The 27,895-nt window shown below is 44.5% G+C and overlaps 2 protein-coding genes across 3 annotated transcripts; one reads left to right on the top strand and one right to left on the bottom strand.

Moving 5' to 3' along the window:
• Nucleotides 1-3,446: 3,446 nt before the first annotated feature.
• Nucleotides 3,447-19,358, bottom strand: KARS1 (lysyl-tRNA synthetase 1). Of its 2 annotated transcripts, XM_032326337.1 has the most exons (15): nt 19,227-19,339; nt 16,345-16,524; nt 14,619-14,778; nt 13,509-13,674; nt 10,469-10,562; nt 9,721-9,907; nt 9,509-9,634; nt 8,365-8,484; nt 6,992-7,154; nt 6,710-6,883; nt 6,253-6,338; nt 5,823-5,908; nt 5,062-5,188; nt 4,208-4,351; nt 3,447-3,729 (listed from the first exon to the last, which is right to left on the bottom strand). In XM_032326337.1, exons 2-15 carry the CDS (start codon nt 16,488-16,490, stop codon nt 3,631-3,633), a joined length of 1,878 nt encoding a protein of 625 aa, XP_032182228.1. In that variant the 5' UTR covers nt 16,491-16,524; nt 19,227-19,339; the 3' UTR covers nt 3,447-3,630. The 2 variants fall into 2 exon arrangements, with proteins under 2 accessions (XP_032182228.1, XP_032182227.1); XM_032326336.1 differs by lacking the exon at nt 16,345-16,524 and having other exon boundaries at nt 19,227-19,358.
• A 55-nt stretch (nt 19,359-19,413) lies between these two features.
• On the top strand, nt 19,414-27,059 carry TERF2IP (TERF2 interacting protein). The gene is made up of 3 exons (XM_032326347.1): nt 19,414-20,184; nt 25,116-25,240; nt 25,800-27,059. The coding sequence occupies exons 1-3, from the start codon at nt 19,521-19,523 to the stop codon at nt 26,202-26,204; spliced, it is 1,194 nt and encodes a 397-aa protein (XP_032182238.1). The 5' UTR covers nt 19,414-19,520; the 3' UTR covers nt 26,205-27,059.
• Nucleotides 27,060-27,895: the final 836 nt, after the last annotated feature.

Below are 27,895 nucleotides of genomic sequence, written 5' to 3' on the forward strand. Positions count from 1 at the left end.
CAGTTCCTAAAGGTGAGAGAATTCACTTTTCTTCTCGGTAAACTTCAAAAGTTAGAGGAGACAGAAGTGCAACGTACTTGACCCCATTCTTCTCTCCAGTTCAGGGGAAAAGGGCCTCAGACTTCCTCCAAGGCTAAGGACCTTTCTCTCTAACATCTTTAACCTGCAACTGCCTCCCTCTTCTGCCTTTAAATAGGCACTGATCCTGGCGGCAGGTGGGGTGGGAAGTCATCAATCTCAGGGATCAGTACTATCATCAGTGTAGTCAAATACACCGTAATGTGAGTCACCCTCCTTGTCATTTTCCTTGTGTAACCCCCACAATATAATCCACTGCCAAGTTCTGTTCGTAACTTCTTGTCTTTTGAATATATCCATTTCTGTCCATTTCCACAGCAATAGCCCAGTCTGTCTTCCCCTTGGATTGCTGTACTAACCTCTAGACTTAGACCTTTCTTTGCCCAACTCCAGTTATTTTTCACAGAGCAGCCAGATTGCTGTTTTTAAAACACAAATGTGATGTCACTGCTTAAATACTTTAGTGGCTTTCCAGGACTCTCAAAATACAAAATCCCGTAGGCTCAGAGATTACTCAAAATCCCATAATAGGGCTCATACCCCTGTATGACCAACTTCCTGACTCATCTGGTGGCATGTCTTATGGGCTCTCTCTAGTGTCATTGGCCTTTTCTATGCTCTTTCCTACCTCAGGGCCTTTATGCTTGCTGCTACACCATGGAAAACCCTCTCCTTTGACTAGTTAATGCTCCATTTTCTTTCAGATCTCAGATTCTGATATCCTTGGGGAAACCTTCCTTAACGGAGTCGGTTAGGGTTTTTCAATACCACATGGATCTCTCCTTCAAAGCATTTATTACAACTGCCATTCTACACAGTTGAAAAATGATTTAATAAATGTCTGTTTTCCGTACAATTCTAGAAGCTTGATGAAACTGGAGACCATGCCTTTGTTTTCGCTCCAGTACAACAGTTAGCAAATTGTGAGCTTCAACTGTTGAAGGAGGTAATGAGGACTTTATAATTGCAGTCCTTCTGTTCCTTCTGGCTTTCATCCTGTTTGTCATTTTTCCCTGTCACACTCCACAAACATGTTGTCTACTGCTTCAGTTCATCTGTCTTCAGCCTTCTTGAGGACAGACAGCTGGCTTCTGCACCCACCCAGCCTACTACTAAACAGCTCTATTTTTTTTTCCCCTGATATGAGGAAGTGGTGATGCAACATGGGGGCTTAAGTGGGTAGGAGAAGAATCGATGAAACAAGATGGGATTGGGAGGGAGACAAAACATAAGTGACTCTTAATCTTACAAAACAAACTGAGGGTTGCTGGGGGGAAGGGGGTTGGGAGAAGGGGGGTTGGGAGAAGGGGGGGTGGGGTTATGGACATTGGGGAGGGTATGTGCTTTGGTGAGTGCTGATTCACAGACCTGTACCCCTGGGGATAAAAATACATGTTTATAAAAAATAAAAAATTAAAAAAAAAAGATTTATTTGAGAGAGAGAAAGCAAGCACAAGTGGGAGGCGCAGAAGGAGAGGGAAAGAGTCTCCAGCAGACTCTCCGCTGAGTGTGAGCCTGAAGTGGGGCTTGATCCCACAATCCTGAGATCATGACCAGAGCAGACACCCAGAGTCAGATGCTCAACCGACTGCCCCACCCAGGCACCCCTAAACAGCTCTTCTAAGGTCACTTGGGACCTTGATGGTCCTTGCTGCCTTTTCCAGTGGCTTGCAGTCTAGTAACATATCTTGAACCTATGACGTGTCCTTTGGGGAGGTGGTTTTCATTTTAATTGAATACTGTCTTGTGAAGCATGTGCCGTCTGGAAGTGTTTCTTCTGAAATGCCACTTGGTCATCCACTACCACTGCCAAGTGCTCCCAGAGCCTGTGCTTAAATGCCAGCGAGGGGTGGAGGTGCTCAACACTGAGCTTAATTCCCAGCAAGGGACTTCTGTGTGCTCAGATCAGTGTACCAGCTACAGAAGTGACACCCTGCTGTCAAAATAGACTCCTTGGGACGCTTGTGGGTTTTGCTGAGATGAGAAAGACAAGTTGTTCAGGGTAGGACACACCTATAGTTCCCCCCGCTGCCTCGCGTGTTGGGGCTGGGGGCTCCATTTTAACAGCAGGCCCTCAGCCGTACCCTTGTCTCATTCCTAGCCCAGCTGAAATGAGCTGAAGGTAATGAGAAAAGTCCAGACTTACGTTCATCATACTTACTGTTCCTACCTGACGTTAAATGAGGCCTGAAAACCAATGCTCATTCTTTCCTCTGAAATTGCACTTCCTGTTTGTCCCATTTCAGTAAATGACAACTCTTCAGTTGTTCAGGCCCCAAACTGTAAAATCGTTTTTTTTAAAAGATTTTATTTATTTATTTATTTATTTCACAGAGAGGAAGAGATCACAAGTAGGCAGAGAGGCAGGCGGGCGGTTCCCCTAAAATCCTATTTTTGAATTCTTTTTCTTACAACCCAAGTCCCTCACCAAGTTCTATGAACCTCAGGACCAGGCGGAGTCCAATGACATGTAACCAACTCCATTACTTCAAACCATCAGCCACTGTCTCCCTCTAACTCTTGCCCTCCCAGTGCTAACTACAGCAGTATTTTCAAAGCACTCTGCCCGAAACCCTCCAAGGGCTACTCATGTCATGCATAACAAAACACAGGCTCCTCAGTACGGCTTACAGCGGCCTGTGTGATCTGGCCCCTTAGGGCCTTTGGTACTCCTCTCCAGGCACACCAGACGCTTTGCTGTGTCAAAAACAGTTCTCAGGGCACCCGGTTGGCTCAGTTGGTAGAGCACACAACTCTTGTTCTCAGGTAGAGTTTGAACCCCACGTTGGGTGTACAGATTATTTAAAAATGTTACCTAAGGGGCGCCTGGGTGGCTCAGTCATTAAAGCCTCTGCCTTTGGCTCAAGTCATGGTCCTGGGGTCCTGGGACTGAGCCCTGCATCGGGCTCCCTGCTTGGTGGGGAGCCTGTTTCTCTCTCCCACTGCCCCTGCTGGTGTTCCCTCTCTCATTGTGTCTCTGTCAAATGAATAAATAAAATCTTAAAAAAAAAAAAAAAGTCATCTAAAAGTTTTCCCTGATTATATATTTAGAATAGCACTGCCCTGCAACCTTCTTCTAGAATAGCACCTCTGTCCCGACCTGTTTTTTTTCCTTAGTATGTACCAGAAATGTGTATTTACTTATTTCTTGTCTAGTTGCCCTCAACCCCTAAATGAATACAAGTTCCACAAAAGTAGGAACTTGGCTTTTGTTCACTGCTGTCCCCAACCCCTCAGCACAATGCCTGACATAGAGCAGACATGAATACAAAATTGTTGAATGAAGTGGTATAATCTTAAACATCCACTAGGCCAGCTGTCTGAGTAAAAGTTGACATTCTACAGAAAACAAAGTCATGAGACACGAGTAGAGACAAATGGTTTATTTGGGAACAAGAAGTAAAAAGGAATTTTTAATTCCTCTTCTCTCTTTTGGTGGCAGAACCGAACTGTGATCGTCCAATGGAGAGCAACACACAAGAATTTCCCCGTAGTCCTTGACCTTATGCAGAAATGCAGAGAGGCCTGAGTTATATGGCTTGCCGTCGTTTCCTAGACAGAAGTGCCAGCTGTTGTGTTTTCTGACGTGTCAGTGGTGGCCCCACTCTCTTTCTTGTCTTCGGGTTTCATGGCAGGAAAGAGAAGTACTTCCTACAGGAGAGAAAATGCATTCTGAAGGAAGAAGCATGCTCTTTTCCACAGCTGTCCACTCATTCCTTTTGCTTCTGGTTACCGTGGCCCAAATCCAGAGATCTCGGCCTTTACTTCAACTTAGTCCCTCTCAAATACAGGGGATGGAAAAGAATGAGCGAACACAGAGGTTCTCTGACAGTAGGATTTCCCTGTCTGTAACAATGGGAGTAAGAGTTTCTGTGCCTCTCTCATAGGCGACTTAAATTACATGAGATCATGCACCGAGAGGACTTAGTGTGTTCTTGGGATCCTCAAGAAATGCAAACGACGAGGATGCTTTCTGCCTCAGGTAGGAAAAACCCAAATCCTATGAGGTCAGAGCCCTGACTGTCCTCCTTCCAGCCCAGAGACCCCTCCTTTCTTCTCCAGGCCCGCATTACCCGGCTCTGAGAGCGCAGCTCCTTGGGGCAGTGCGCACCGGAGGCCCGCCACGTACCTTGATGTTATTGGAGTCTGTGAGAAACATGGTGACGCGGTCGATGCCCATGCCCCAGCCAGCCGTGGGGGGCAGCCCGTATTCCAGGGCCGTGCAGAAGTTTTCATCTATGAACATGGCTTCGTCGTCGCCAGCAGCCTTAGCCTGCAAGAGAACCAAAGAGCAACAGTGTTCCAGGCCGCACGGTCTCTCAGGGTCTGAGTGAGCGCATCAGCACATTCCCAGGGACAACCATTCCAGGAATGATCTGGACATCCAGCATGTCTGGGGAATTGGCTTCCCAGTAACTTCAGGATGGAGCCATTTCTTTCCAAGACTGGGTGGGGGCAGGTGAGCTCCACTTCAGAACCCATGAGAATTTCCCTGTGAAATGAAACCACCTCCACTGCCCCAGAATATCGGTGAGACTGATATTCAGAGACTGAGGATTCCCAAGAGTCTTTCCCTCATTTCCTGAAACTACCCATCCGTGGCAGTGCTGGTGCAGGCAGCTGGTGGGGGCTCTGTCTTCATTAATCTATCTGCCTCTTGCCCCAAAGTCCCCTTAATAAAAGTATCATTTAAGAAAAATACTGTTCTTGTTAGGCAAATGTATTTTCAAGGCAAGCATCACACTCCCCACACAGATATGATCATGCCTAAGCTCCTCCATGTGGAAATTCTAGGGCCCAAACCAGCCAAGTTCTCCATCTTGAAATGGGACTTCCTCCAATGAAGCCCGTGGCTTTACCCTTCATTTCTGCTGAAGCCACCAAGAGATGCAGACAATGACAGAGACCGGGGTTTAGGCTGACATTGTCTAGTGAGTGGGCACAGGAGGAAACAGCTGCCTCTGCCCCTACCCCCTTCCTTACCTTGGCCTGTTCTTCAAACAGCTGCCGCTGCCGCACAGGGTCGTTGAGCTCGGTGTAGGCATTGCAGATTTCCTTCTTCATGACAAACAGCTCAAAGCGCTCAGTCAGACCCTCTTTAGAGCGGTGCCTGGGGTGGGAGACCAAAGGGGAGGCTGAATATACAGGTTCACTGTATGTACAGGTTCACTAATAACATCTGCTACAATCACAGGAGTTCCTGAATTCCAGTTGATTCCACAGTGCTACAAACTGAGACCTGAGGCCCGTATGCACTCTGGCACCAAGTCATTTGGTACAGTAGTGAGGAGGGTGAGAGACGTGGACGCTTTAATCATCTTCACAACATGCCTGTGTGGGAGATGGGTGCACTGCCCATACCTCCTGTGTTCAGGCCTGCTGTGCCCTGTCACGCTGACCCCGAGCTGCCCACAGGACTTGCTTTGGCCACTGGGACATCAGCAGAGGCTTGACATGTGTTTGCACCTTGGGGTTGGTTCTGGAACCCGGCTACCATGTAAGGGAGCCCAGGCTATGCTGCCAGAGAGAGGCTACATGAAGAGGTTCTGGAGGATGAGAAGCCACGTGGAGGGGACACGAGGCACCTGAGTTCCTAGTTACAGCCACTTTAGTTACCCTCGCTACCACTCAACAGAGAAGAGTACCCAGTGAACCCACAAACTCCTGAGAACTGCTGCTTTGTGTCACTAAATTCTGAAGTTGTTAGGCAGTACAGTTAAATGAAATACCTTGTTTTACCTTACCATTTAGCCAAAGGGCTCATTATCTGCGGGTGATCACAGATGAATGTAGGATTGATGCATGTCGTTTCCAGGAACTCCCCGACAAGCTTAAGGAAAAAGCAAAGCAGAGCTAGAGATCCTTTCTGAATGGCATTTTAACTGTCCCAGTTCTGGTGGAGGAGGACTCTGCTCTACCCACTACCTGCTGCTACTGGGGTTTATCCTAAGTCTCTCCCTGGCTGGTACACTTTAACTGAGATTACCTAACTTCTGGGCACAGAGCTTAGTACAACAGGAGTTCAAAGCCTGTGAATTCTCTTATTTCTCTCTGTGAGGGCTTTCCTGAGAGGCTGGAGAAGCTGGTGCTCCACAGTGGAATTCACCTTCGTATGGAGCAGGGGGCTGGTTAGCACGGGATGAGGGCATGTACTTGCAGAGCACAGTCTGTCACCTTATCAAGGAGCCTGGCTGTGGTCCGAGGTGGAGGGCATTCAACAGCTCTTGCCACGCAGATGTCATCAAGAATTTTGCGAGTTTCTGTAATACAAATGTACAAGTCAGAACAGAAGGCGTTACGCAGTAAAAAAGTATATAAGAAATGGTGTGGCAGGGACGCCTGGGTGGCCCAGTTGGTTGAGCAGCTGCCTTCAGCTCGGGTCATGATCCCAGCATCCTGGGATCGAGTCCCAGATCAGGCTCCTTGCTCGGCGGGGAGCCTGCTTCTCCCTCTGCCTCTGCTGCCACTCTGCCTGCCTGTGCTTCTCTCTCTCTCTCTCTCTGACAAATAAATAAAATCTTTAAAAAAAAAAAAAAAAGAAATGGTGTGGGAAATTCTTGCCCTGACCTCATCTAATTCAGGGCTGAACAGGAAGGAGCCGTTCCGTGGAGGCGTGCATCACTTCACCTACCTTCAGTTTCAAAGAGCCTGGTGTCTGGCAGCTTCATCCCCAAGGCCTTCTCCAGCTCTTCCACCATGCTGATTCTCCGGAAAGGCGGGGTGAAGTCAATCTCACAGGCTTCGCCCTCTGGGCCATCTGGGTGGTAGGTGACCTTGTAACTGCCTGTAATGTGCTTCACCATCCCTGGGAAAGAAATCTGTCATTTAAAGAGGACCCACAGGAAGTCCTCCCAAAAGCAGCACCCCACTCCTTCAGACATGTGTGAAAGACAAAGGAAACAGGACAGGTCACCTGATACCATCTTTTCTGTGATTTCCATGAGATCGTTATAGTCTGCATAGGCCATGTAGAACTCACAGGTGGTGAACTCAGGATTGTGAGTCAAATCAATTCCTTCATTCCGGAACTGGCGTCCAATTTCATAAACCCGGTCAATGCCACCAACCACCAGTATCTAATAACACAAGGCCAAGGTCATGGCAGCTAATATTAATGACTCTGGAAAGTCTGTCTACAAAAGCTAATTTGGTTTTCATAGCTCAGGCCTGTTTTCAGGTCTCTACGCAAATGCTGAGTAACCTACCCTCTTCAGACCTCTGTAGTGGACAGTCATCATTCATTCTGGTTGCTCAGGACCTCTGAATACTCTTCCTCTGCTGGGAGAGGACTTTCTTTTGTGAGTGTGAGCCTCAAGAAAGGAGCCTCTTGGGGTTATGATGCAGGCATCCTAAGCTCCCCACCAGTCAGCATGAGAATACAGCTTTTGAAAGCTACCGATGAAAGAAGTAAGTAGTACAGAAGTCCTAATGGCAACAACCTGTGCCGAGAGCCAGGGTCACGAGCTGTGTTTGTTGTCCCCAGTGGAAAAGATCCAGCTTCTCCGTAGGAACAGCCCAGATAGGCCTGAGAATCATTCCTAGCCCTGTGGCCTCCAAGCCTGAATCTCTGATCCCTCTGGCTTCTGGGAACTGTGAGCTTCCTTATATATTTGAATACATTCTTCTTGTGTTTAAGCTAGTTGTAACAGCTTTTGTTGTCTGCAACAATTTCCAATGACAGTCTTCTATATTTGCTCTGGTCATTTATAACATTTATTGTCAACTTCTAGGCAGAGATCAAACTTTTTTTTCTTTCTTTCTTTTTTTTTTAAAGATTTTATTTATTTATTTGACAGACAGAGATCATAAGTAGGCAGAGAGGCAGGCAGAGAGAGAGAGAGAGAGAGAGAGAGAGAGAGAAGCAGGCTCCCTGCTGAGCAGAGAACCTGATGGGGGGCTCGATCCCAGGACCCTGAGATCATGACCTGAGCCGAAGGCAGAGGCTTTAACCCACTGAGCCACCCAGGTGCCCAGATCAAACTTTTCTGTAAAAGACTAAAATCAGATTTAATCCAAGGAGGACTATAAACTTAAAATATGAGAACCAAAGCAGGTTAGGAGGAGCTCTACACCTAGGAAAGAAAATCCCTTTGCCCTCGGACCTGCAATGCTTTACTGATCTTATAGAGAACTTCTGGAAGTATAACATTCATAGGCCCGGCAGATTATAATACTCTCCTGGCTGTTCTACCCTCACTGTTCCTTTATTTCTAACTGCTCCTACCCAGCCAGTGGATTTCCAGCCTTCTGCTTCTTGAAGGAACAAGGCATCCTCTTACTGCTTACCTTATGGTAGAGCTCTGGAGCAACTCTCATGTATAAATTCATGTCCAGCTCATTGTGGTAGGTGATGAAAGGCTTGGCCACAGCTCCTCCTGGGATGACGTTCATCATGGGAGTCTCAATCTAAACGACAGGGAAAAACATTTAGTCTTCATACAGAGGTCCTCAAACTAGAGGCCTTTGGGCTAACTCAGGTTTTGCATGGATATGTTCTATCCCTGTCATACCCCCAAGTAAAAGTCAAGTCTAATAGTCATATGCAGGTGGTGCTTGATAAAAAAGTAGAGATGAAAAAAAAAAAAGACGAAAAAATAAAAAAAGTAGAGATGACTTGATTTTCTAGAAGCATCTCAGTTTCTTTTAACACCAAACACCATTAATATGGTACCATAAATTTTCATAAACTGTAAATTAAATTTTTTTTCAAAGATTTTATTAATCTGAGCAGGGAGCCTGATGGGGGACTCGATCCCAGCACCCCAGTGTCTTGACCTGAGCCAAAGGCAGATGCTTAACTGACTGAGCCACCCAGGTGCCCATAAATTAAAATTTTAAGAAACACTGTAAGTTGAAATGCTTTTATCTTTGGACTCAGTTATTACAGACATGCAAAATGCTCCAGAATATATTGGGAAGGGGGAACCAGGTCCATTAGAATACATACAGTGTTACTTCATTTCTGTTTAAAGCAAAAAATAAAACCCTTCTAAGACATTTCACCACAAACCTCATTTGCAGCAAGCTCAGGTACATATATATGTGCAGCATATATTTTTCATACATCCCTGTTTCTTTGAATTTGTTTTACAATAACATGAATTTACTTTTCTTGCACAAATTAAAACCTATTCTTTTTTTTTTTTTAATGCTACAAAAAAGCAAAATGAGTCGATAACACACTGAACGTGACATCATTAGTGTGCGGAAGGCCCTATATTTTGTCCATTATTTCAGAATTCAGGTCCTGCCTTCTTAATCAGGGCACTGAAAAAAACAAGGCGGAATGAAGACAATACAAAGAAAGGGGACTTTTCCTTGAGCATGAACAATATGGACATAGGACATGGAGATAGGAAGAGAAGGAATAATTAAAGGCAGGCATAACAAGGCAGCTAGCTCATTGTGTCAGGTAAAAATTCTCCCTCACCTCTAGGAATCCCAACTCATCCAAGAAACTCCTTATATATGTGATGATCTTAGAGCGGATGATAAATTTCTGCCTCACGAAGTCATTCAGGATCAAGTCCAAGTATCTCTGGCGATACCGTGTTTCCTAAACCAAAAACAACAGACAGAAATCACTGTTAGGTCTGATTCAATGCCACAATAAATCATAGTGAAGAGGCCACAAGAGCTTACCTTGTCTTTGAGGCCAAAGTGGAGATGAGGTAACATATGCAAGCAAGGAGACAGCAGTGTGATCTCATAGGGAATGATGCTCAGCTCACCCTTCTTGGTTTTCCCAGGATTCCCCTGAACTCCAATTATGTCTCCCCGACGCAGCTTGTTATTGATGTGAATAAATTCTTCCTCTGATTTGTAATTCCTGAAAGTAAAACGTACTTCAGTATACAATATGCCAAATTAAACTGACCACAGATTTAGTTTTTTTTTTTAAAGATTTTATTTATTTTTTTATAGAGAGAGAGAGCACAAGTGGGGGGAAGGGGAGAGGAATAAAGGAATCCCACGTAGACTCGTGCTGTGCATAGAGCCTTCCTCGGGGCTCTATCCCATGACCTGAGATGAAATGAAGAGTTGGATGCTTAACTAACTTCACTCCCCACTAGTTTAGTTTTTCAAACTGACCTCTGGCATCTTCACCAAACTGCAGATGCCTAGTTAGTGTGCACCCGAGAAGAATCTCCGATTCTTCTGTCAGCTACTGAAGTGTGATCTGCTACCTGTAACTGCTGCACAACCTGAGAGCAGCTGTTATTCTCTAGGTGACCAGATGGCATTTCTATTCTCTTTTTCAGCCGTAATCAACCATAAGCTTTTTTAACTTTAAATATCAAAAGGAAAGGGAGACCACATGGGCCTTTGTCCCCAACCATGTTGCTTTGGGGCCATCTAGAAAGGCCTGTAATGGGGTATTTCTACATACCTGGAATTGGCCATGACTTGCAACTTGACCCCCTCTCCTCGAAGGTCATAGAAGATGAGCTTTCCCCCAGAAGCTCTTTTGGCATGTATCCTACCTAGAAAAAGACCAACAAAAATACTGACCAATAAAACCAGAAGCCATTTTGTAGTATCAGTGCTAGAAAAGTTCCCTCTGCCATTGTTTATGTCTGGGTAAAATATCCTATGACCATAGACTAGAACAGTTTGATTTTAGCTTGAGAATTAAGCTCAGTCTTTTTCTTCATGGCAACGATCCTCATTAAATCTGTTAAAAATGTGCAGGAAGATCAGGATTTAAAGCTGTTTACTGGACTCCCGGAACATGGTTGTGTCAGTGGCAGCAGAGTCTTTGTATCTATCTCAATCCTCATATAAAAATAGAAAGCACAGGGGCACCTGGGTGGTTCAGTGGGTGAAGCCTCTGCCTTCCGCTCAGGTCATTATCTCAGGGTCCTGGGATTGAGTCCGGCATTGGGCTCTCTGCTCAGCAGAGCCTGCTTCCCCCGCCACCTCCACCCCCGCTTCTATGCCTATTTGGGATCTCTCTCTCCCTGTCAAATAAATAAATTAAAATCTTAAAAAAAGCAAGCAAGCAAGCAAGCACGCATTACTAGACAGGCAAGGTCAAAAAGTTATGGACAAAATTTATAAAAAAATTATGTGGGAAGATATTCCCAAAAATCTCCAAATACAAGCCATGGGGCAAACCACCAAGAAACCTAAGGAAAAAGCTGTAGGGAGCAATGAAAAGTGTCTGATGGGTCTGAGAACTGGAAATTTCCAAAATAGCCATAGGCAGTCACTGGAAAATGTGGCAGCTGAACCCAGGAGGGGATTTGCCCACTGCCACATGCGTAAGTATAGGGGGCTGGGGCTGCATAAAGTCTAAAAGAGCTGACGCCCTTCAGGGTAGCCTCATGAACCTACTAAATTTAACAGCCAGAGCTCCCTTCTAGGGCAAGGCCCACAAAGCTGAAAAAGACCAGGAACACATAGACAAAGGAAAGAGAAGATCCAACAAAAGTGAGGAAGGGGAAGAGAGCCTGGAAATCTCAGAAAGCAAGCTGCTTTAATTCCAACACTGGACAAAACAACGGAAGAGGGAGCTCAGCTAAGCTGGAAAAGCTGTCTAAACTAAATTCCCTTTTAACATTTCAGGAAAAGTAATTTCACATAAAAATGAAAAGGATGTAAGCACTGAGGTAAAATATCAGTTATTAAATAAAAAAGCACTTGGGACAGACATGCTCAGAAAAAAACAATGCTGGGGCGCCTGGGTGGCTGAGTAGGTTAAAGCCTCTGCCTTTAGCTCGGGTCATGATCCCAAGTCCTGGGATCAGGCCCTGTGTTGGGCTCTCTGTTCAGCAGGGAGCCTGCTTCCTCCTCTCTCTCTCTCTCTCTGCCTGCTTGTGATCTGTCTGTCAAATAAATAATTTTTAAAAATCTTAAAAAACAAAACAAAACAAAAAAACAATTCTATTTCACAGTGAGTTTCAAAGGGACATGAAACCAAAAGCCTCACAAATTAGAGTCACAGAAAAACTAAGAAATGAAGTGACACACGAAAAAATCAGAAATAAAGTCATTTCAGAAACGAAGACCAGAGAAAAATAAGAGTGAATACAATAATGCTTTAAAAGACACCAGATGGGGAAGAAGAATAAAATTTAAATATCAAAGCATAAAGAAAAAGATAAAAGGGACTTGAAAAGTGACAAATATTCAAAAGGGAAGATCCAACATACGGATATAAGGAGTCCCAAAAGAAAACCAAAGTAAGAAACAGAACATACAAAAAATTGTATTTAAGAAAAATTTTCTAAAAGACTTGAAAATACATATTTGAAGAGTATACTGTGTGCCTGAGAATACTGTCTCAGAATGACTAACATCATGACACGTTTTAATAAAATTACTAGGCTTGAACCTTTGGGCATTTAGGTACTGGCAGTTTTCTTTGGGTAGCTGAAATTATGGGTAATTAAACTTTTCTCCCTGCTGCTTTAAATGTTCTAAATTTTCTACTATTAATAGTTTCACTTTTTGGGGGTGGGTCAAGTAAGACTTTTTTAAAAAATTTATTTTAGAGAGAGTGTGAGCGTGTGCACAAGCAGAGGGAGCAGCAGGCAGAGACTCTCCAGCCAACTCCGTCTGTGCTGAACGCAGAGCATGACATGAGGCTTGATACCAAGACCTTGAGATCATGACCTGAGCCGAAACTAAGAGTCAGATGTTCAACCAACTGAGCCACCCAGGCACTCCAAAGACATTCTCTTTTTTTACAGTAACCTCTATGCCCAAGGTGGGCCTTGAACTCACTACCCCCAGATCAGGAGTCTCCTGCTCTATGGACTGAGCTTGCCAGGTGCCCCAGGTTTTTCTTTTTTTTAAATTAAGGAAAAGATCCCATGCAAGATACTAGAACTCTTGGGGCGCCTGGGTGGCTCAGTGGGTTAAAGCCTCTGACTTCAGCTCAGGTCATGATCCCAGGGTCCTGGGATCGAGCCCCATGTCGGGCTCTGCTCAGCAGGAAGCCTGCTTCCTCCTCTCTCTCTGCCTGCCTCTCTGCCTACTTGTGATTTCTGTCTGTCAAATGAATGAATAAAATCTTAAAAAAAAAAAAAAGATACTAGAACTCCAAAATAACCATGTTCTAGAAATACAGGCTCAGTGCAAAACATCCTCAGGCCACAGGTGGGAATTTTTAGGAGCATGGGGCCACAGCTCCCACTGGAAAGAGGAAGTCCTCCGAAGCACCGTGAATCAGCAGCTGCATCAGGTCAGGAGCTCTGCTCAGAGAACGCACCTTCCTCTGCTGTATCACCTCATCTGGAATATACGCTCATGTCTTAGGGCTGCTCTGTTTCTTCCTGTGATGGAAAAAGAGCAGCCCTGTCCCTCGTTAACTAGTAGCCTTAGACACAGACTACTTGAAAGTAAGACCAACCCTGACCTTGCTCTGTGCTCCTGCAGAGGCCTGTGCTGTGGGAGCTCAGCAAACTTCCAGGGAGTCCTCGTACCTGCCACCTTTAAGGTGATGTCAGTTAGGTGGTCCCCAGGCTGCAGGTGACTGTATTCTTGGATGAAATCAGTGAGCGAGATGTCAACATGGAACTTGTGTGGGTACGGGTCTTCCCCACTGATCTTCAGCTGCTGGACTGCTTGGCTGCGGATCTTGAAGTATTGCTATTGGAGGGGGGGAAAAAAAAGCCTCTGAAAAGTTGAACCTGGTCAGACCAGTGGCCCATCAAGCACAGTACTGTATTCTGCCCCAGAGTGGCTCCAATGCATTAAGGTTTCCTAACCTGAAACCTCCAGATCTTTGAAATCCCAGGATTTGATATGGATTGAGATTTGCACTTAAGTTACGCACGGTGGCCAAATCCACGGGTGGAAATCAAGACCAGAACTCCAAAACGTAAAATTCAGTGAAAAGAAAAATTGGAATTCTGCCTAAAATAAGTTTAATTTGTACCAGTGGCCTTGGTTAGCACTTTGTGGATACACATGCATGGTGAGTTATGTACCTTTTTTCCTACTTTCCCACCTCTGGCTACATATCCGATTTTCCCCAAGACCAGCCTTTGGGGCCTAGAGGATGTACAAAGGGAATATTCTAAGGCAGGGCCAGCACACTTTTTTGGATGCAACCACCCAACTCTGCTATTATGTGAAAGCACCTTAGACCAACGTCAACGAATGGTATGGGCTCCAACACATTTTATTTTCAAAACCAAGGAGGGGGAATGAGAGGAAAGACAAGGAAAAGTGGATCTGGCCTACAGACTACAGTCCAAAGTAAACCCTAGCCAATCTTTAGGGAGATAGCTTCTCTGGATTTACTCAAAGGCCCAGCTAGTTTCAGGAGAGATTAGCCAGACACTTGAAAGTCCTGAATCCTCCCAAATGCCCGGTGAGAGTTCATCAGGAAAATGCTCGTGGCCTCTGCCTTTAATCAGATGGAGTAACAGATCTCCCTGCCCACCCCCTATCCCATTTGCAGCGACCCAAGGCTCACTGCTTGTTCCCGTTCCTATTTATTTTCTTAGTGACTGGTCCCAAGGAATTTGCCTTAAGTCTCATCAGAAGCTTCCCCAACCTCAGCCAGAGTGGTGGCCCAGGGGACTCACATTTGGGTCCAGAGTCTCCTCCTCAGCACCCACACCATTGTCAGCGGTGTGGTTGGTGGCAGCAGCGGTGGCCTGGCTTAGTTGTTTTTCACTGAGCTCCTTCTGCTTGGCCTCCTTCTCCGCGATTTTCTTCTCAGCTTTCAGGCGTCTCTTTAGCTCACTGTTGGGAAGATGGAAATGTTCAATGTGACAGTTGCCTGAGAGACCTCTACTGTGTTCTGCCCCATAACCATTTATCAAAAATATGAACAGCCTGGGGGGAAATACTCTTGCCCGGTTCTACACCCCCACTGCTAGTCTCTTAGTCAACGATATAAGTGAATAAGATAAAGGAAAAGTAAGTTTAGCCTAAAGATGTGAAAGGTCTTTCTCAGCCTCTGACTTTTAGTGTGAGATCCTAATCAAAGCCAAGATAACCCAGGATGAAGAAAAACTGAAACAGGCAACATCTCCAGCTCTGTCTGCCACCCCTCTTTACATCTCTCCAAGGAATGGGTTAGTTGGGGGTAGGACAGGGTCGGGGAGAGGTGGCTCTTCAGAGTTCAAGGAGACACGTCACTGACAATCTCTCCCTCAGCATTGGTCAATGCACTGACAATGGCCCTCAGTATTGGTCTGTCTGCTGGAGCTTGACTTTGACAACAAACTGGCAGGACAGTGTATAAACCAGCATAGAGTAGGGCATCATACAACATCTTTGGAGTCAGACTGCCTGAGACTAAATCCTGACATACCTGCCTAGGAATTACAGGACCCCCATATGTAAAATGGAGAAGACACTCCCCTCCCCAAACGTTGTGAAGACCGAGATGACCCTGCCCTTAGCATTTAGTAGACATGCAAATGTGAGCCATCCTGGCTATCCTTCACTATCTCAAACCCTTCATTCTCTGTGCCAAGGACAGAAATCTTAGATATGGATACATTTTTAGTCAAACCCCTCACCATCCACACTCTGATCTGAAATCTTGCTATCTGAACCCAGAAACCAAACAGATTTCAAAGAGAATTGATCAATCATTCAAACTACCAATGTTCACCAAATATTCTATAATAAATGAACCATGGCAAATGATACCAAGTCATGCTTGCATATTATCTGGCTTGAGGGCCATTCTTAATTTTCAGTATGAATTTAGAATAATTCAGTTAAAAAAATAAACTGGTGATGTAAAATAATGATTTTTAAGTAAGAAGACTGACTCCAGGGGCCTCGAAGTAGGTGTCTCTGGATGTAAACTGTCCTGTAACAGCTGTGAAGACAAATCACTGCAGAACTGTATGCTAGGCCTATTGTGCTGTAATTCAGTCAGTTGGCATTGGAGCCTTTTTTGGTTTTTCCTAGCAGTAACATAAAAAAACCTGTTTTCCATTCAACCAGATGTTGTTCTTTAAATCAAATTAATCCTAAGGAAAATCCAAAAAGGTCCTAGAGATAGAACAAAGACTAGAAACCAAATTAATCTCAGGAGCAAACCAAGTCAAAAAGACAGGAAAGGGAAAATGACATTTGTTCTCAACATTGTTCTAGAATAAGATCCATAAGTCACCTCTAGGATCTGAATTTATTAAAAAGAGAAAATAAGAAACAACTACCGGTTTTGGTAGTGGAGCTCTCTTTCCTTAGCAACAAGTCCAAAGACTTAAGCAGAGGCTTAACAGATAAGGACCTAAGTAAGGGAAGGATTTCTGCTCCCAGAGCAACAACAAAGATAAGAGCACCAACCTTCTTTTATCAGAAAGTGGCTTGTCCTTGTGAAGCGCTGTGAAAGGAGCAGGTTGATACAGTCGCAGCTCCCTCTGCCCCCACCGTGCCCAGGAGGTTTGGCGCAGGGACCCCCTAACAAGCCTTACAGCAGCTTGCGTCAACATGGCAGAACACCCCGGAACTAATGATTACCACCACCTAACAGGAAACAGAGATGTGGTGTCAGATGGGACAAAACAGTATAAATACACCCAACCAGCACTCCTACTGTTACGGGGAGGGGGCAAAGGGAGGCTGCACAACCTTTTAGTGTTCCACTGAAGACCCTCTTAACTGACAACAACCCTGTAACACTCACTGTGCTGCACCTCTGACAACGGTCTGTTCTTGCTATGGTAATAAGGTGCACACCTGGGTCAAAACGCAAGAGCAAGGCACTCAACACTTTATAGGTAGAGATGATCACAACAATCTAGAAAATAGGAAGACAGGACCAGAAGCAGTGTCTCTGAAGCCCCGACATGTGGCTTCTCCCTTGGAGATTAAATATGTGGCCACGAAGATGGTAATGGGAAGCATGTGAAATGTCACTGTCAACTTCAAACTCTGAATGAGGCTAAAAGTAAGCCACGCCAAAGCACCTGAGTCAAAGATAAGACTTGTTTGAACTCTAGGAACAAGGAGGAAAGGAGAATTTCAGGAAGTGCCCTGGACTACATTAATTTGACCTTTCATTTAGGAATCAGTCACCTGGCAGGCAGCCCATCTGTTTTTAAACTTGGAGAAGGTAACTGGCATAGCACGGTGCTCACTAAAAATGCAGACCAAGGAAGTCCCAAGAACAATTAAGATACAGAAGGAAATGTTAGTCATTAAAATAATTATTTTAGCCCCTGGTAACTAGAGGAATATACATCAACAGCAGATTTTTTTAAGACAACGTGAGGAGGTAAGGTGCAGGCAGCGTAAAGGGCATGGGCTGTGGAGTTCTGGACTTGGTTTTAGATCTCTGCTCCAGAGTCCGAGTCGGTGACAAGACCACACTATAGGGATGCACACTGCAGCAATGTATTTAGTCACTCAGAGCCTCATTTTATTAATATGAAAAATGGACATTAATCCTTTCCCTGTAAGGTTATTCTTGAGATTAGAAAGTTTATAGTTCTAGCAGAGTGTTTGACACACAGAACCTGCTTTAAAAAATGGTAGCTGTGGGGCGCCTGGGTGGCTCAGTGGGTTAAGCCGCTGCCTTCGGCTCAGGTTATGATCTCAGGGTCCCGAGATCGAGTCCCGCATCGGGCTCTCTGCTCAGCAGGGAGCCTGCTTCCTCCTCTCTCTCTCTGCCTGCCTCTCTGCCTACTTGTGATCTCTCTCTGTCAAATAAATAAATAAAATCTTAAAAAAAAAATGGTAGCTGTAATTAATCTAGGGAGTGAGTAAAAGGAATTAGCCAAGTTCCTCAATTTATTTCAAAACTGCACTCAGTTGGAAACCTGTTTAGGAGGCATTTATGATTTACAACCCTTAAATTCAATTACAGTTGATCTTTAAGCGACCTGGGTTTTGACTGTGCAGGGCCCATTTAAATGCAGATTTTTGTGGGGATAAATAAAGTATAGCACTGTAAATGCATTTTCTTAAAAATTTTTTTTTTCTGTTGCTTTATTGTAAAAGTATGGCACATATTTAACATACAAAACACATGTTAATCAGCTGTTTATATTATTGATAAACTTCCAGTCAACACTGGTTATTCAGTTTTGGGGGAGTCAAACGTTACACTCGAACTTTCCATTATATAGGAGGATGGTACCCCTAACCTCGGAGTTGCTCAAGGCTCAAATATACCGATGTAACAGATCAAAGTCCAAGCAACTTTCCCAAAGGCGTAAGTCCAAGTCCAGGTTCCAAACATCAGATGCGCTCAGAAGGACAACATATTGGATGCTGTCAAACCATCAATTCAGATGTTTCCTTTCTCATTTTTCTAGAACATCTGATGCATAAATCCAGAGACATAGAGGAAAATCAATTTTTACTAGTTAAGTTGTCTATTCCATCAGGGTTCAGCAAAAGAACTGAGCCCTAATGCACGAAGGCAGCCATTATTTTTAATGAATTAACTGCTCTCCTATGCCTCTGGAATGGTACTAGTTACGCACCGTCCTTGGGAGTACTAAGAAAACAAATCACTGCCTGTGTTCTGTGCTTCAACTGAAGAACCCTAGTTGAGAGGGAATATATTATATATACCCAGAAATACAGGACACAGCCAGTTAACGGAAGGCTAATCTTGATACATTTATATTTATCGTCACACTCTTGTTAAGGATTTAGGGTGGTTAACCAAGATCTATCCAGCAGTGCTCCAAAGTGCAGCCTTAGCGCGACGGTTGAATCAGACCCTACTGCTAGACTTCGGTCATTCACTCACAGATCCTTTAAATAACCCCCATAGATAGGTGCACAACAGTTTTTAAAAAGGATCAATTTAATCCATAATATTCAGAATAACCGAGTGAGACCAAGGAAAACTGGAAGGTCTTTCCGAAAAGCTCGGGTATTTAGCATTTCTCCGAAGGGTAGCGAGGCGTGGCGCAATAAGGAAAGAACGCATTTTTTCAGAGGGAGGGCAAGGAAGGAGTAAGTTTCGCTTTTCTCTAGTCCATTCTCATTTCTCCTAACTCCAGAAATACGACCCCAGGGCTCCAGCAGAGCCCGGCCCCGGGGCAACCTGGGGGATGTAGTTTCGGGGCGTAGCGGCTACGTCCCGGCGTGGCTATACCCACGAGAACCGGCAGGAAGGCCCCAGGCACAGCCGCCTCGGCCGGAGCCTCGAGGCGCTTTCTAGCCCGGACTGTCATGCCGTAAAGACCCTAATAACTCGCGGCGACACTTACTTCTTGCTCAGTTTTGGCTCGCCGCCGTCCACTTTCACCTCAACCCCTTGCACCGCAGCCATCTTTCCCGCGGCCGGACCTAAAAGGGACGAGAGTCGCTCAGTAATTTCCAGGTCACGGCCGGAAGCTCCGCCTCTTCCGAGAAGAGGGGGCGGGCGCTCTTCGTACGCTGCTGCTGCGCAGGCGCAGGGCGGGGCTTCGCGGCCGCCGCGTAGGGAGCGCCTGTTGGTTCTATTTTGCTCTGGCGCGTCAGAGCTCGGTTGGGGGCCGCTCCTGTGGTACCTGGCGTCAGCTATGGCGGAGACGATGGACCCCAACGGGCTCACCCATTCCTCGACTCTGTTCGTGAGGGAAGATGGCAGTTCCATGTCCTTCTACGTGCGTCCCAGCCCGGCCAAGCGCCGGGTCTCGACGCTCATCCTGCACGGCGGCGGCACCCTGTGCCGGGTGCAGGAGCCCGGGGCCGTGCTGCTGGCCCAGCCGGGGGAGGCGGCGGCCGAGGCCTCGGGAGACTTCATCTCCACGCAGTACATCATGGACTGCGTGGATCGCAACGAGAGGCTCGACCTGGAGGACTATCGACTCGGCTCGGCGGCCGACCAGGCACCGGAGACGAAGGCCGGGGCCCAGGCCGAGGGGGGCGCCGCGGCCGCCGCGCAGCCCGAGCCGCAGCCGCACGGGGGGCGCATCGCCTTCACGGACGCGGACGACGTGGCCATCTTGACGTACGTGAAGGAAAATGCCCGCTCGGCGAGCTCCGTCACCGGCACCGCTTTGTGGAAGGCGATGGAGAAGAGCTCGCTCACCCAGCATTCGTGGCAGTCCCTGAAGGACCGCTACCTCAAGCACCTGCGGGGCCAGGAGCACAAGTACCTGTTGGGGGACGCCCCAGTGAGCCCCTCGTCCCAGAAGCTCAAGCGGAAAGCTGAGCAGGATCCCGAAGCTGCTGACAGCGGGGGTGAGGCCTCTGCCGCGAACGCGGGACCTGCGCTGCACCTGTGCGGGTGGGGGCGGGGCGCCTTCCCCTTCCTGATGGGCATCCATGTTGGCGCGGCTGGTGGCGTCGCCCGGGCCCCCCCCCCCCGCCCCTTTAGACATCCGGGTAAAATTGCACCATTTTCTTAATCGCACTTAAAGATGTATTTTCCCGATAACTAGGGAACTGACGTGGTTTGATGTCCAAAAGGTACAAAAAGACTATCTAGAGATACCTACCCCCCCCCCCCCTTCTTACGAACCACCTACCCAGTTGTCTTCCCCGGAGGCAGTGTGTTGTTAACCAGCTTTTAGGGTTTCTTTTCCAGAAACTCGTTAAAAAAATATATTCCTATGTGTTCAGATAGAGTATACGCCTTTTTAAAGGCATGCCGGACCAGTTTATTTCATGTTTTGGCTTCTGTGCGTACTCGCAGCAGGTTTCATCGGTTGGAATGGTCTTGCTGGTCTCTGGCTCAGGTGAAGTGAGTTTTTAATGCAGTCGAATTGGACGTGGGGATTCAGGTTGGTTAGGACTTAGTGCAGAGCTGTGAAGATGCTTCACTTCTGATATAACTTAAACTGACAGACCCTTTTGTTTAAAGAAGCATGTCACCCTCCCCTTGCCCCCGCCTCCCCGCCCCCCGCCCCTTTCCTTAGGTGGCTGGCTAGTCCATGGAGCACTTCAGGTCTGGGGAGGTAGTTCAGCATGCTTAGTAGAATTTTGTTTTTGGTAAAAGTGACATTTCAGATTCATTCATTCAACAGATATTTGAGTGCCAGACACTGTTATCCTGCTGGGATATAACAATAAGTAAAAGTCCCTGCGGTCATGGAACTTAACATGCTAGCTGGGCAGTGGTAAGTGCTATAGAGAAAAATAAAATCAGGGTATTGGCTGGGGAGGAGGTTGTTTTCTACAGGGTGATCAGGGAAGGTCACTACATGCTTGAACAGAGACCAAAAGAGCAAGCCAGGTGGTTATCTGAGGAAGTGTTTCAGGCAGAGGGAATATTACCTGCAGAGGCCTGGAGGTGGGAATGTAGCTGGTGTGTTCTTGGAGCAACAAAGACCAGTGTGGCTAGAATGGAGTAAGCAACAGAGAGTTTTGCAAGAGAGGACAAGGCTATGTGTATGGGTGGAGTAGGTCGTGTAGGGCTTTGCTTTTAAATCGGTAGTGTTGGGACTACAGGCCGTTTGGAACTTTGGAGAAAATTAAGCTGGCTTCACCATACTCTAATATTTTGTTGATCGGGTATTTAATTGTAAAGATTAAAATCCCAAAATGACCAAGAAGATATGGATAAGGGGGTGCCTGGCTGGCTCAGCCGGTAGAGTATGTGAATCTTTTTTTTTTTTTTTTAATTAATTAATTAATTAATTAATTTGACAGAAAGAGAGCGAGCGTGCGCGCGTGAGCGCACGCACCGGTAGGCAGAGAGGCAGGCAGAGAGAGAGGGGCAAGCAGGCTCCCCACGGAGCAGAGAGCCCAAGCAGGGCTTGATCCCAGGACCCTGAGATCAGGACCTGAGAAGAATACAGAGGCCTAACCCACTGAACCACCCAGGCACCCTGAGGATGTGACTCTTGATCTCAGGGTTGTAGGTTTGAGCCCTAACTTGGGTGTAGAGATTACTTAAAAAAGAAAAGAGAAAAAAAATAACTTGGAAGAAAAAATGCCTGAATATATTTTAAGTTTATTTTTTAATTCTGGTATTGTTTATTGATCTTTTTTAAAATCTGGAGTACAGTTGGCATACAGTATTAGTTTCCAGTATGCAACCTAGGGATTCTACATTTGCTTACATTGCAAACTGTCACAGTAAGTTAGGCTACTGTCTGTCATCATGCAGGTTAATACAGTATCATTGATTGTATTCCCTGTACTGTACATACATTTTACCCCCATGATTTATTTATTTTACACCTGGAAGTTTGTACTTCTTGATCCCCTTCTCCATTTTGCTGCCCTGCATCCCTCCCCCCGCCATGTCAACCCTCTTCCATCTCCATTCTCTGTATCTGTGAGCTTAGGTTTTGTTTAATTTGGTTGGTTTCAGATTGCACTTATGAGTGAAATCACATGGTATTTGTCTTTTTCTGATTTATTTCACTAGTATAATATCCTCTTGGTCTGGCCATATTGTTGTAAGTGGCAAGATTTCCTTATTGGGGTTTTTTTTTTTTCCTACACACCAACTGAGTAGTAGTCCTGTGTGTGTGTGTGTGTGTGTATGTGTACCTGCATACGTGTGCATGCACCACATTTTAATCCATTCGTTTTTATCAGTGGACACTGGGGTTGTTACTATATCTTGGCTCTTGTAAATAATGGTGCAGTGAATGATGGGTTGTATATATATATCTTTTCACATTAGTGCTTTCATTTTTTTTTTTTTTTAAGATTTTATTTATCTGACAGACAGAGATCACAAGGCAGAGAGGCAGGCAGAGAGAGAGGGAGAAGCAGGCTCCCGGCCAAACAGAGAGCCCGATGCAGGGCTCAATCCCAGGACCCTGAGATCATGACCTGAGCCGAAGGCAGAGGCTTAACCCACTGAGCCACCCAGGCTCCCCAGTGCTTTCATTTTCTTCAGATTGATACGACAGAGTGGTATTGCTGTATTGTATGGCAGTTCTGTTTTTAATTTTTTGAGGAACCTCATTGGTTCTATAGTGGCTGCACCAGCTTACACTCCCCCCAGCAGTGCCCGAAGGTTCCTTCTCTCTACATCTTGTTCAATACTTGTTATTTCTTGTCTTTTTGTTAATAGCCGTTCTGACAGGTGTTTTGGGATACTTCATTGTGGTTTTCATTTGCATTTCACTGATAATTAGTGATATTGAGCATCTTTTCATGTGCCTCTTGGCCATTTGTATGTTTTCTTTGGAAAAATGTTTATTCAGATTCTCTGTTTTTTAATTGGAATCTTTTTTTGTTATGGAGTTGTTTGTGCTCTTTATTCTGGATATTAACCTCTTATTGGATGTATGATTTGCAGTAGGTTGCCTTGGATATACTTTTTAATATTTGCATGGTGATAGTCCTGAAACCAGAGAGATTAAAAAAAATTTTTGTTCAATTATTTGAAATTAAAAACTTTTCATGATAAAGGCAGAGAGCAAACTGGAAAAAGAGTCCTAATACATGGCAGCATTGTTTCCTTAATGTCCAAAGAGCTTGTAGAAGTTAGTGAACGGAAACTAATAAAAATGAGCAAAAGAAATGGAACTAGGGTTTTCCGGAAAAGAAAATGAATGGCCGATAAGCAAATGCAGAATATTGTTATTAAATAAAAATAAACTGGACCCTGATCAGAGGATCGATAGAAACCATGCCTGGACTTATGACCCATAGAAACTTAAATAACAAATGTGTGTGGTGATGTTTTTCAGGAAAGTAAATCAGAACAAGGAAGTGTTGTTTTTTATCAGTGGGTACATGAACAAAATGGGTAATATCTAGAGATATCTTTTTGGTAATATATATGTTACATAAAATTTGCCATTTTAACCATTTTTAAGTGTTCAGTTTGGTGGCCTTAAGTACATTCATGTTGTCATGTAACCATCACCACCGTCTGTCTTCAGAACTTTTTCTTTTTCTAAAACTAAAACTCTGTACCCATTAAGCACTGACTCCTCTTTGCTCCTTCCCCCAGCTCCTGACAACCACCCTTCTCCTTTTTTGTCTTTATGAATTTGGTCTACTTCATGTAACTGGAATCATACATTTGTCCTTTTATGATTGGTTTATTTCATTTAGCACAGTGTCCTCAGGGTTTATCCATGTTGTAGTATGTGTCTGAATTTCCTGTCTTTTTAAAGCTGAATATTCTGCTGCATGTATAGGCCATATTTTGTTTATTTGGTCATCCATCAAGGGACACTTAGGTTATTTCCCTATCTTGGCTGTTGTGAGTAATGCTTCTGTGAATATGGGTGTACTAATAGCTGTTTGAGACTCTGGTTTCATTTCTTTTAAATATACATTCAGAAGTGGAATTGCTGGATCATATGGTAATTTTGTGTGTAGTATTTTGAGGGGCCAACATTTTATTTTCCAGTTGTGTATTTTAGTATGTATATAATTGTTGTAACAACACCTAAATCAGGATACAGAGCAGTTACATCACAACTTTCTCTGCTGCTCCTTGGTAGTCAGTTTTTGTTAAGTGGAAAAGAAAGCAGAATTAAATCCTTAGAGAACAAAGAGTAAAAGAGACACCAGAGGATGCTGAGCTTTAGGAGACCCTCCTTTCTGTAGATGGGATGTAGTGGCTTGTGGTGCACCCTCCTAATTGTCTGCAATGGCTGGGAGAGGCGTCTTGCCCAAAGTCTTGTCATCTTAGGATGGCTAGCATTTAGGGACTGATCTATGGCGAATTTTGTCATGGCTTCCTCACCTCAACTTGGCCAGCTCCAGACTTCCCCATGGTTTCAGCGGGGGCTTTGTTGGAGCTTTTTCACCACTCAACTTCGCTCCTATCCTGCTTTCTTCTCAACAGGTGTTTTGCCAGAAGTGCACCCTAATAAACACCTACGTGTTAATCTCCATTTCATAATCTACTTCATAGAGAAGAGAACCCGATTTATGGCACGATTTTGTTAATTTACACATTTATAAATAGAAAGCAAAAATGAATTAACACTTCAAGAGTATTTTTATTTTATGTGTTAGAACCTGGGAAAAATATCTTCATTTGGATAGTACAACTTTTCAGAATCAAGTTAGATATTTTTGAATATGCTTATCTTATGTTCTTCTAAACCTTCAGATCCAAAACTGGTGTCTTCTAATAGAAAAAATGTACAGGCTCACTTCTGGCTAAGAGCTCATAGAGCATGCATTGTATTTTTGGTTTCTGTAAAAAGAGGCTACTTCTAATTTGGTGATGTTCTTCTCTTTAATAGAACCACAGAATAAGAGAACTCCAGACTTACCTGAGGAGGAGTATGTAAAGGAAGAGATCAAGGAGAATGATGAAGCAGTCAAAAAGATGCTTGTAGAAGCCACCCGAGAGTTTGAGGAGATTGTGGTATGTTGACTAGGTTTAACTTCTTCCCTACTTCATTCTTCTTTAAAATTGGTTATTGAATTAACTCTTTTTGTACACCTGAGGCCCAGCAAGGTAAGGGTGGGGGTGTGGGAGAGGGAGAATAGAAAGTGGGATTGATTTTGGTTTCACATATGTAGCTTACAATCTGAGAGTGAAGTCAAACTTTTAACAGATCACCTAATGAATACGTGTATGCACAAACATTTTTTTAATATTTAGTGTATCTTCTGGTGTTTTGTGGGAATACTGTAGTTATATGTATAAATGTATGTGCTCATAATGTATGCATAAACACTGCATATTTTCCACCTACACACACACGGTCAGTCCCCCCTTAACCCATTATCTGTAAGTATATGTAAACATGTCCAACATGAATAACATAAGAAGGAGCATGATGGTACTGAAGGGACTGAGGGAAGTGTGATTGGCGTGAAAAGGACAAAGCGGGGGGGCGGTGTGGTTGAGAGAGTAGATACTGAAAGAGTAAGTTGGGACTTGGTAATTAGGAGCTGGTCATATTCATCACTTTCTCTAGGTTGACGAGAGCCCTGATTTTGAAATACACATAACCATGTGTGACGATGATCCACCCACACCTGAGGAAGATTCTGAGACACAGCCTGATGAGGATGAGGAAGAAGAAGAAGAAGAAAAAGTTTCTGCACCAGAGGTGGGAGCTGCTATTAAGATCATCCGGCAGTTAATGGAAAAGTTTAACTTGGATCTGTCAACAGTAACACAAGCCTTCCTAAAAAATAGTGGTGAGCTGGAGGCTACTTCCTCCTTTTTAGAGTCTGGTCAGAGGGCTGATGGGTATCCCATTTGGTCCCGACAGGATGACTTAGATTTGCAAAAAGATGATGAGGATGCCCGAGATGCATTGGTCAAAAAATTTGGTGCTCAGAATGTGGCTCGGAGGATTGAATTCCGAAAGAAATAATTGGCAGGATATGAGAAAAGAGAAAACACCTGGCAAGTGAGGTTAAAAAAAAAAAAAAAAAAGATTTGTGATCATTGAACTTCAGAGATTTGTACATTGGAACTGACACTTGTCTTCTGACCAATGCTGCCATTGCCCTGCATAGGCTTCTCTGTGAGTATTAGATTTTGTAGCCAAGCAGAGTTGTGTAGGAGGCTAAAAGTAAAAGACATTGGATATATTTAGAGCTGTCCGTGGCAGTATCGGCGTGTTTATGAAAGGAAAATCTAAACCAGGGGGAGGTTGGCCTGTGTAGTAGTAATCCTTTCTGAATGGATACCTTACTATATTGTTTCAGGAGCTAGGGACAGAGTCAAAGGAGGGAGATTAGGAGATTGGTCTTTCTGGGCAGCATGAATAAAGAGCTTCCAGTCTTTTGGCAGAAGCTCCTCTAGATTGTATAGATTCCAAATCAAGAATCTAGAAATGTGGAAAGTTTTAATTACAAGGCCTTGAATACAGACTTCCCTAAACCCTTGCATCTTCTCGTGAGCTCTGATTTCTCAACTGCTTTGGAAATCCCATATTCCCTTTGTTAACTTACTATTTGGGGACCTGCTCCTTGGCTGTTCTTTTCTTCCAGTCTTTGTCAGTCATACTTGTGACACGTGTTTCTTTATCACCCAATTTTGTTTAAAACAGACACAGAACCCTAGAGAGTCTTAAAAACAATCTTACTCAGTTAATAGTAATGTGTTTTTATTTATTGAAAATAGTTTGTGCTAAGGATTGTGTTAGATTTACAAATTAGTGAATTGATTCCTCTTTGTTGTGTTGCTTTTATTGTTGAAAATAAATAGAACTTTGAGTCTCCAAGTGTTTTTATTTGATTGTGTTCACAAAACATTTTTAATATAAAAACCATGAAGGAACTGACATTTTTTGGATCTTAATTAGGTCAATAGTGAACAGAGTGGTTTCATTTTAGAACTAGTAGGCTATTAAAAAGATGCTAGTTCTTCCGGATGGAGCAGAGAGATGATCTGCATCAAGGACTGTGAGAGAAGGCAGAACACTGTGAACTGCTGAGAGCTGGAGTGGAGAGGAGCGAATCACGAACCAGCAGGTGTGTAACAGAAGGGGTTGGTGCCCTACCCATGTTCTCTGGGCACTCACCATTCCAGCATGTTCCATTGAAGCAACCCAGATGCCCCTGGACCTTCCTCATTATTCCCCACCCCCACTTAAGCTTTTGAAAATTTCTAAGACTTAAGTAACTTCTATACCTTCATTAGTGGCAGAAACATTTTTTCTGGTCTCCTCTTTGCAAACTGCAGCAGTGGATTATGCTCCTGGTGTTCAGTCTTCCTTTGTTCCCTGTCCCTTTAAAGCAGATGTATTTGCATTTTAAAGGTTTAAGCTGCTACTTGAATTCTTGAGATCTCTTGTTTTTGGTCTAATGCTGTTTGCTGGATCATATCCCTCCTCTGCCTATATCCGTAAGTTGCATTTAATTGCTTATAACAGAAAACTTAACCTACAGGACTTCAAACAAGGGAAATGGGATTATATCTTGTATATGTAATAAGAAGTCCTGAGGCAGTTAACTTACGAGTTAAAATTTTTCTGCTCTGCTATCTCTAGCTTGTCTTGTAGCCTGCTTACTTCCATTGTCAGAAGTTGGCTGCTGTAGTTCTAACAGTGGGAGAGGG

Source organism: Mustela erminea, chromosome 19, assembly GCF_009829155.1.
Source record: "Mustela erminea isolate mMusErm1 chromosome 19, mMusErm1.Pri, whole genome shotgun sequence".
In the NCBI taxonomy this organism is placed as follows: Eukaryota; Metazoa; Chordata; class Mammalia; order Carnivora; family Mustelidae; genus Mustela; species Mustela erminea.

What these genes read in the sequence shown, in the direction of transcription:
- KARS1 (XM_032326337.1), bottom strand. Translation starts at nt 16,490, where the DNA reads ATGTTGACGCAAGCTGCTGTAAGGCTTGTTAGGGGGTCCCTGCGCCAA. An exon ending in ATGAGTTGGGATTCCTAGAG is followed by an intron (nt 8,485 to 9,508) that starts GTGAGGGAGAAT and finishes CCTGTCGTTTAG; the next exon opens with ATTGAGACTCCCATGATGAA. An exon ending in CAGACTCCAATAACATCAAG is followed by an intron (nt 3,730 to 4,207) that starts GTACGTGGCGGG and finishes TCTCTCCTGTAG; the next exon opens with GAAGTACTTCTCTTTCCTGC.
- TERF2IP (XM_032326347.1), top strand. Translation starts at nt 19,521, where the DNA reads ATGGCGGAGACGATGGACCCCAACGGGCTCACCCATTCCTCGACTCTG. An exon ending in CGAAGCTGCTGACAGCGGGG is followed by an intron (nt 20,185 to 25,115) that starts GTGAGGCCTCTG and finishes TCTCTTTAATAG; the next exon opens with AACCACAGAATAAGAGAACT. An exon ending in GAGAGTTTGAGGAGATTGTG is followed by an intron (nt 25,241 to 25,799) that starts GTATGTTGACTA and finishes CACTTTCTCTAG; the next exon opens with GTTGACGAGAGCCCTGATTT.